The 9,134-nt window shown below is 53.0% G+C and overlaps 1 protein-coding gene across 1 annotated transcript; it reads right to left on the bottom strand.

Moving 5' to 3' along the window:
- Positions 1 to 758: 758 nt before the first annotated feature.
- TIMM17A (translocase of inner mitochondrial membrane 17A) lies at positions 759 to 6,361 on the bottom strand. The gene is made up of 6 exons (XM_042836419.1): positions 6,288 to 6,361; positions 4,091 to 4,190; positions 2,994 to 3,057; positions 2,723 to 2,851; positions 2,243 to 2,353; positions 759 to 1,073 (listed from the first exon to the last, which is right to left on the bottom strand). Exons 1-6 carry the CDS (start codon positions 6,311 to 6,313, stop codon positions 1,003 to 1,005), a joined length of 501 nt encoding a protein of 166 aa, XP_042692353.1. The 5' UTR covers positions 6,314 to 6,361; the 3' UTR covers positions 759 to 1,002.
- Positions 6,362 to 9,134: the final 2,773 nt, after the last annotated feature.

The following is a 9,134-nucleotide window of genomic DNA, read 5'->3' as shown; positions in this document are numbered from 1 at the left end:
TGCAGTGGCTGTGGGACAGGCAGGGAGGTGGAAACAGGAGAGGAAAATGTTGCTTGTGCAGGATGTAGGAGCCCTGTCACGTTCAGGATGTGCACTTGCATGCACACGTTGTACAATCTCAATTCACCCATCTCAGCACTCCTGTGCCGCTTTCATGCTCTCCTACTGAATGAGTCTGACAGTAACCTCAGTACAGAGCTCCTTCCTGGGCAGAAGGAAAGCTCTGCTCTGCCCTGGATCATCCTAACAAGCCTTTGAATGCTGTTGCCTGCTGGCATTTCCTGATAAACAGACCTATAGGGAGGACCTACAACAGAAAACCCCACTGGATATGAATTTGTTTCTTTTTTAACTGTTGGCAAGGGGGAACGTGCCTCCAGAACTGGAGCTTAAGAACAAAAACAGAGCCAATGGAACTGCACTACCTTCAGAGGACTCAACCCACAGCAAAAAGCCAACAGCCTGTGCTGAGAGCACGCGTGCAGGTGCAGTGCACTTCACCCTCCAAGCACACAGAGCTCTCTGCTTTCACGTTCCAGTCACAGTCATTTCTGGAATGTAAACCTGCACGCAGATTCACACTTTCCCTTAAGCCGAAATTTGTGTAGCAACATCAATCCAGAAAGTGGGTAGCAGGCAAAATCCAAAAGGGAGGAGGGTAACTTCCAGATGTGGAAGGGTTAAATGCCACATCCCAGAGAAGACTTCACAGACATTCACTTCAGCCCGTGGCCAAAGGATTACAAGACTCCGTTTGGTCCTTATCTCAAATCTCCATGTATTCTGTCAGACATGTATTAACGTTACAGCAATGGAATCTGTTACCAATAAATAGATCTGTCATCTCCTAAAAGTTCTGCGCAGCTTTGCACTGCCAAGTGCTGAAGTCCTCTTGGCATGGTTTGTGTAAGAGACTACCACTGGTGTAAGGACATACCGTGCTCTGATCCTCCAGCATTTTAAATTAAAGCTCAGCTACAATTCGAACTAACAGAACGGGGATCACTGGTACTGCCTGTAGTCGCCAAATGGAGAGGGCTGCAGCTGCGAGGGGTCTTCGGAGAGCTGAGGGCCTGAGGGTGAGGAGAGAGAGAAATCAAGCTGTGAAAAGAAAAGGCTTCCTTCCTATGGCAGCAGGAAACACCGCAGCCTTTGTCTTTAAACTAAATCCCTTCTGAAATGAACGGAGCCAACAACGAGGGACTTACAAGAGCTTTACACCTGCTCCAATAAGGAACAGTTGTTTCTTGAATCTCTTTTACTTCTAAGAAAACAAATCACAACAATGGGAGGGAAACATTTTCAGTCACTGAAAGGCATTGGAAACCTCTGCCTTCCTGCCCTGCAGCTGAACCCAGCCACTCTGTCAAGGTTTCTCCTCGGTAACTTGCCCCACAATAAAGCAAGGCAGTGAAATGGAACAAGTCCTGGATCAGCTTCCCTTACTGACATTCTGCTGAGGGAAGCAATATGTTGTTACTGCCAAGCCTAAGGAGAATAAACTGTGACAGACAGATGATACCCTTTCACTGAAGCAGGTTCATTTTAAAAAGCCTTTGTATTCCCGAATTGTTACAGAAATTGCACCAATTCAGACAGAACAAAGAACGCCAGTGAACAAACCTGAGAGGAACCCTACCAGGAATTAGAGGCTTGCCACTAATCCTTTCAACACTAGAGGTTTTGTCCGTATTCCTCTCAAAATGAGGTGGGCCAACAGAGGCATTAATTATTTCAGGCAGGCATGTATTTACATAAATGGTTACAGACTCACTGACATCTCAGCTTGTGTTGCACTTAGAAAACAAAACGGATCCAGTTTCTGGAAATCCAATCATCACCACTGCCCCTGTTTGGAACATCCTGCCTGTATCTGCTCCATCTCCAGCACCCCACTGGAATGGGCTCCCAGCCCTGCTCCCAGCCTTACAGTGCTGCTCTGATAACACCACCCAGGTCTGCACATTTTGCTCACACAAACCTCTCTTCCCTCCTAAGCCCTGTGCTCCCCTGTGCCTGGAAGCCTCCACCCCCCCTCCCCCTGATTCCTACACCTTCATGCTGCTGAGTGACAGCCAACCCTGCCACCTCATTTCGGTGTGGGTGTCTCCAGACCACAGAGAGGAAATGCAAAAGCTGTTGTGGCATCAGCAACTCTTCTTTGACTTCTTACAGACTGGAAGCTGGGCACATCAGCCAACTCTGCACAACAAAAGCCTCGTGCTGCTGCAGGGCTCCTTACCGTTCTGGAACTGTGCAGAGGCAAATCTTGTTAAGAGAATGCCAGCCCCTTCAATTAAAGCCAGGAGAATTCCTCCCATTGCGGCAGATCCAACCATGGCAACAGGTCCATCTAAAAATAAAAGCACAGAACAACACTTGTTTCTTTTTCTGTTGCATTACTTTGCACGTTACAGCTCTCTTTCTATAGTTATAATCTCTCCTATGGGCAAACACTGCATTCATTAAGCCTCATTAGTATCACTGCTAAAGGAATAATTACTAGGCAACTCTCCCCTTCCTCAGGGAAACAACAGAACAACGGTAATGTTTGAGAACACAATTATTACTTTCATAAGCACGGAACACAAGTCTAAGATGATTTTTCTATTCCTCTTCCCAAGTCGATTCCAGTTTGGGAATCACACAGCTCTGCTTCACTGTAACAGAGGTCGGAACAGCAGCTTTCTGTTAGCTCCCTCCCCACAGCTCCACTTCTTACTTCTGGCAGCTAAGATGGCTCCAGTTAGGGCTCCGCTCGTGATTGAATTCCACGGATCTTCCTTCCCCCTCATTCTGACCATGCTGCAGTCGATCATGGAGAACAGACCTCCCCAAACAGCAAAGCTACCTGTGAGCACATGGGGGGAAGAACAGAACCAGCTCAGAGAAAGCAGACGAGCCTGCAGGACTGCAGCCACGTCACCACCACCATTACCAAACCACCATTACCAAACCACGATTCAAGACAACATGAGTGAGGAATCACTTACCTCCCAGCTGTGGAGCTCTCGTTTTGACAGCAGCCAGGCTTCCCCTCAGCCGGTGGTTTACACCCTACAGTGAGGACAGAATGAAAGAATGAAGTCTTGCTGCCAGAACGTGCCATGGGCACCATCTGCTTCCCAGCACCACGATGAGGAGCTTACAGAAACTGCATTTTCACAGCTCCTTTAGTTCTTACCACATCTGCGTAACACCTGTAAGCTGCAGAAACGAAGCACCACCATCAGACACTGCCTCCAACCATTCTTGGTGGGAACTGAACTGGATGAGATCTGCACGCCCTTACACTGCACTACTGCTACACACGCTCAAGCTTTGTCTCAGCTGCGAGCACTCGGAAGCATGGACTGATTTAGTTAACGAGTTTCAAGCAGAATAAAGGGGGTAAAGCACAAATCCTGCGTGTGTGAAGCAGGACCTGACTCGTTTTGGAAGAAGTTCTGAATTTTATTCACAAAATGCACCTCGAACTGAAGGCTTATTAAGGAGCTTCGGGCAATGAAGCTGTCACATACCAACACCAAAAAGCCCTTTCATCCCTTTGAAGCCCTTCCTATAACAGCCAGAGGAATGTTTTAGAAGCCACGTTCAAGTAGAAGCAGGGGATTACTTTTATCAACATCTGCACCACGTTTGAAGTCAAGATTTTGCAGCTGAAAACTTGAAAGCGAAAACAACTGATTGTCACCACCTAAACCTTGACCTCCACGTTCCATTTGTGCACTTAAAAACCCACTTTCAAATAGAGTTACAAGAAACGTTAACGTTTAATTAAGAGGTTAATTACAGAAAGCAACATTCCCTCACGTAATTCTGAAGAACGATTCCTCCTTTAAGCCCTCTCACTTCTCAAAGGAAGGCAGAGGGCTGTGGCAGCTGATGCAGAACTGCCCAGGCTCCACTTCTGCCGTGCAGCAGCCAGAAGCAAAGGCAGGAACTGGGCTGAGGGAGCAGGTTTACATCGCCAGCCAGCCCTGTGTATCAGGATTTCTTCTGCCTTCCCTTCTGCTGGCAGGTTGCACTGCTGATGGGCAGAGGAAGCAGAGCTGCACTCTGAACGTGCTGCTCAAATGGTTTTACTCACCACTGGGGAATTCCTGAAGCCCTTGATGGCCTGGAAAATGCCACCTCCAATCGCTCCCATGGTGAAGGCACCTCCGCAGTCATCCACAATCCTCCAGGGACTGCAAAGAAACACAGAGATGGAAACGCTGCGTTCCATCGCGCACTGCTGGGGGAAAACCACCATCCAAACGGATGGCACAGAACCCAAAAGAAACACGAGGAAGCACAACTGCCCACCCTGCTTCACCCACGGCTGCTGAGCAGCATCACCAGCAGGGGAAATGCTGCAGCAAAACCAGCTGGGTGCTCAGCAAACCTGCAGCAGGAAGCATCGGATGCACAGAGCTGCTTGAACTCCCCACACGTGGCACAGAGGTGCATTTCCACCATGGAAAACCTCTGCAGAATTCCAGCTCACAACTGGTTCTGCCCTAATGATGTATTATAACTTTAATTTTCTTCTTCTCACGACCTACAGAGAACTTGACTGGCAAATTCAAACAAGACTCAGTTCACAGCAAGCACAAAACACCGCTTTCCTGAGTTCCTCACCCTTTTCCTTAGTTCTGGTTATTGAAATGGAAGACTTCAAAGTCATCTGTTGCTAAACTGAGAAGGTTTTTCTGATGTATCCAAGGGTCTTTGAAGTTCATTAAAACAAAACACAGCAACACCCATGCAGAGCTGCCAAAGGGCAACTTCACCGAGCGTCAAATGCTCCCAAACAAGCAGCACCTTCCTCTCAGCAAACGCTTTCAACTGCAGAGATGAGCTTTCATGTGGGGCTCGCATCCCCTTCAACACTGCTGCCAAGCAAGAGAGCTTTGTGATTTTCCTGCTCCCCGTGAGCAGCAGCCTCAATTAGCCGTGCAATTAGCCGTGCTCCCATTGCTGGGAATTCTGCAGCGTTTGCACAAACCAAGCTGTTTTGTTTCTTTCATCTTACATCAAAACCTGACAGTAAAAGCCAAGCGCTCCGGTGGCTGCAGCACCGGGCAGAGAGCAGCAACCCCAGCAAAACACGGAGCTGAACGCCATGGCAAGGCCAGGGCTCACAGGTTCTGCCATCAGCGTGCCTTTCTGACCTCATTCTCCATGTGATGCTCCTGCTCCTTTTCCCCTGAACACTCACTGCACGTTTTGCTGTTTTAACCTGAAAAAAAACCCTCCAAAGTTCTCAGCCCCACAGACAGCTGCGGGAGGTTGGAATGCTGTCCCACCGTGCATCATCCTTCATTTCACAGCCTGCCATCAGCTCCCATCTCCCATTCCTAACAAATCCCCCCCCAGTTTGGATGGAGTCCCACCACGCAGCCCCGTTCCATGTTTTATTTTCACCCCTCCATCCCCCGCTTCCTGCGTGCAGTTGGAGCTGAGATGTGCAGCCTCCACTTCACTCCTCGCCGTGTTTTTCTCTCTCCTGCCCAGATTTTGATCCGCTGTTAAGAATAAAACAGCTCCTCACAGCTCCCTGCCTTCGTTAGCTCATTAAGAGCCACCTCATTAAAAGGCTTGCTGGAAATCCAAGCAGCAGATGCGAAGCTCTTCCTTTCCCCCTCAACATCAATGCAGCACAGCCCCAGGATGGCAGAACCCTTAATGCAGACGGGACCTGGGAGATCCCAGGCTTTTATTGTCAGGTTGTGATGTAAGATGAAAGAAACCCTCAGGTTTTCCCCTTAACGCCCCCAGACCTCCGCAGGAGCAGCTTTTAAACATTAACCGGCTGTGATACGTGGCTTTTAAAGGAGAAAACGGCTCTGAGAGCAGCACAGCCGCCTCCCGCCCTGTGCTCAGAGGCCGGGCTGACACAAAGCGCCCACAGCGGAGGGAACCTGAAGGGATCACCGCGGTGTTACTCCGTGTTATCGCGTGCTTCGCGTTAACCGCTTCGCTGACTCTCAGGAGGCCCCACAGAGCGGGAAAGCGCTGTGAGGAGAGGAGGAGAGGAGAGGAGGCGGGGAGGAGGGGCCCGGCGGCGGCCCGCAGCCCCGCAGGGGGGTCGGGGAACGGCTCCGCGCCGGAGGGCGGCGAAAACGGCCCGTGCGTGCCGCAGTGACGCAGCCCGGAAGCGGCGGCCATGACAGCGGCGGCGCCAAGGTCACCTCCCGCCCCCTCCGCCTCCCCGCTCCCGGAGCCGCCGCCATTCTCCCTCAAGAGATTCCCGCTCCGCCCGCGCGCGCGCCGCAGCCCGCCAAAACCCAACGGCCGCTCACCAGGGCTCGCGCGCGTACTCCTCCATCTTCGCACGCGCCGCCGGCCGCTCCCGCCCCGCCGCCCCGCGATTGGCCCCTCGCCCCCCCCTCCCCGCCCCGACCAATCGGAGAAGAGGGCGGGGCGGCGGATGTCGAAGCGGCGCGTGCGCCGTGCCCTTTTGGCCACGCCCCCGGAAGGCGGAGGGCAGCGGGCGGTCCTAGTGCCCGGCTCCGACCGCCCGTCCGGGTGCGACCCGACGTGGGCACTCGGGAGGGCGGATGATCACCAGGCTGTGATCTCAGGGTCGGCTGAGGACGTCGGGCTGCGGGAAAGAGGGCTGACAGCTGTGCAGCACCCAGTTATACATCACCCAGCTGTGCAACACCCAGCCCCGAGTAGTAGCGAGGTCCTTAATTGCGCTAATGAAGCATAAGCTGGAGCGATGGGACGGGCTGAAGCTCTGCAGTCCTTGCAAACGCAGCTCCCCGCGCGGTGCTGCCATGTTTGTCCTCGTGGAAGCGGTGCTGCAGTGGTGGGCATCGCCAGGAGGTGGTGGTGTGGCTCTGGGAGAAGGAAGGATGGGGAAATCTCAGAGAAACAGAGCCTTGAGGATTCGAGGGGACCTCCGGGGCTCCCCCAGCCCACCTCCCCACTCCAACCCTACCACAGGCTGCACAGGAACCTGGCTTTGCTCAACCGTTGGTCTGCCATTGGTCTGCCAGGACCCCCAGGTCCTTTTCTGCAGAGCTCAGCCCCCAACGTGTGCTGATGGATACAGCTGTAGGACCCTGCAATCGCCCTCGTTGAACCTTAGCGGGTTCCTGTGGCGTGCTCTCCAGTCTGCCCAGCCTTGTCCTGTCTGCTGGGGGTGGGAACAGCAGTGAGATGGAGCAGGCTGCAGGAAGGGAGCAAATGTTTTTCAAGGAGAGCTTTGGTGTGGGGCTGCGGTGGGGTTTGGGGTTCAACAGCTCCTACTTTTAAGGCTGAGAAGAGCTGCAGCATGGAGATGCCGCTTGCTTTGCAGGGACATGCTGTGAAATGCAAAGATCGGGGCTCAACCTTCCCTCCTCCAGGCTCTGAAGGAAGGGGCAGATAAAGCAGCTTGGAGGAATCCATCCATTTCTCATTTGTGCTCTACCAGCTGACAGGAGAGAAGGCAGAAACACAGCTGGGAATGAGTCTGGGGAGATCTGCCAGAGCCCCTCAGGCATGCCAGGAGAAGGCACTTCACTCCATGTTGGATCTTCGTCCCTGAGACGTGGCTGGCAACACTGCTGTGTTTCAGAGAAAATAGTTGTTAGTGCCTGCGAGGTGATCAGTTGCTATGGGAATGGGAATCCCGATAAGAGCAGAGGCTGCAGAGCCCCCTGATGCCCACCCCATGCTCAGCAGCAGGAAGGGAGAGGGAGAAAGCGGCAGGAGACAGAACTGGGGTTCCTCCCTGCTCGGTCTGGTTGGAGAGCTTTACATTTTCACTTAGCACAGGTCTGAGGAGTGCTGGCAGCGTTTCCTGAGCATGTAACATTCCCTGTCGGTGCAGATGGGGAGCACAGGGCAGCAGGGAGATAGGAGTGATGGGATGAAATGCAGTAGCACAGTGTTTAAGGCTATGCACTTGGAAACGAGGAACAGCGGTTTCTTCCCCAGTGTGGAAAAAAAAACTTCAGTTGTGTGTCTGAATCATAGGAAGGCTATGAGCAGGAGCCCAGCGCTGCAACGCTGGAGATAAGAGAAATCCTAGAATGCAAGCAGCCTGCATTTCCCATCCAGATGGGGAATGTCTGGGCTGCAGCACGAGGCGCCGGGAGGCCGACATGGAGCACCCCATGTCTGTGCAGGGAGTGAGGTCTGAGCCATCAGACAGCAGGGAGGTAATTGGGCTGGTGAGGAAAATCTTAGCAGAGCTCATTCTGGTGGAGGAGACCAGATGGCTGCTTGCATGGGCTAGGAGAGATCTGAGAGCAGGCAGTAAATACCAGGAGGTTGATAAGGAATGAAGAAAAAGGGCGAAGCCGGCAGCGTATGGAATGGGTACAAAATGTTGTGTGTGGGGTAAAGCTGCTTTGAAACATGGAGAGGAAGAGCACATCTGCCACGTCCCCCTGGGAGAACTTGCAGATGCCAGGAAGCTTCTGTATGGATTAGGTCAATGGAAAGTAGGTGTCTCCAGGCAAAGCCTGGGCTTAAGGCACTGCCTGAACCAGAAACAGAAGACAGTCTGGAATTCAGCCTGTGCAGAAGGAGGGGTGTTTGTGGGGTTGGGTAAAGGGGAATGGGAGAGCTGTGATGAAGAGCAGCTGCAGAAACCCCTGCAGAGGATGGGGAATGTACAGAAGCACTGACCGAGCACCCCAGGGCCGGAGCTGGGCTCAGACCCACAGAGCTGAGCTGGGTGGGCATGCAGTGCTGCTGCCTCCTGGGCTTCGCACATCCTGCGTGCAGGAAGAAGTCTGCATCAGCACCTCCAGCAGCCCCTCCCTGGCGGGCTGACCCCACAGACAGGGGAGCAGCGGGATAAGGATGGAAGGAGCTCAGGGCTGGGTGGGCACAGTGCTGCTGATTTCAGCCGAGAGCTGTCAGGAGCACAACAGCAAGCTCCTGAAAATCTGCCCTCCTGTAAGTGGGGAGCTTGGGGACAAGGCTGACCCTGTTCCCCTCAGGCCGGGATGTGCCCCCAACCCCCAGCTCTCCAGCCTGCCAGCTTGTGTGCATTTTTGCCTGTTTTTCTCACTCCGTTGGCCCATTGCCTTTAAAAGGCTAAATGCTCCGGACTAAATTTGGTCATGCAGCTCTGCATGGTTCCCTGGAATGTCCTCGGGTTTCAGGCTCCCCCGACAGCACCATTCCCCGCCTCCGCTGGGCTCCAT

The sequence above is a fragment of the Centrocercus urophasianus genome, unplaced genomic scaffold (assembly GCF_019232065.1).
Source record: "Centrocercus urophasianus isolate 14NV4802_14NV808 unplaced genomic scaffold, USGS_Curo_1.0 seq_6, whole genome shotgun sequence".
NCBI classification, from domain to species: Eukaryota; Metazoa; Chordata; class Aves; order Galliformes; family Phasianidae; genus Centrocercus; species Centrocercus urophasianus.
The sequence above is the reverse complement of the archived record's forward strand: the minus strand, read 5'-3'. Positions and strand labels throughout refer to the sequence as shown.

Excerpts from the sequence above, each read along its gene's own strand:
- TIMM17A (XM_042836419.1), bottom strand. The coding sequence starts at position 6,313 with ATGGAGGAGTACGCGCGCGAGCCCTG. Across the intron at positions 3,058-4,090 it reads GCTTCAGGAATTCCCCAGTG|GGTGTAAACCACCGGCTGAG; the intron begins GTGAGTAAAACC and ends TCCTCACTGTAG. Across the intron at positions 1,074-2,242 it reads CTCTGCACAGTTCCAGAACG|GCCCTCAGCTCTCCGAAGAC; the intron begins GTAAGGAGCCCT and ends CCTCACCCTCAG.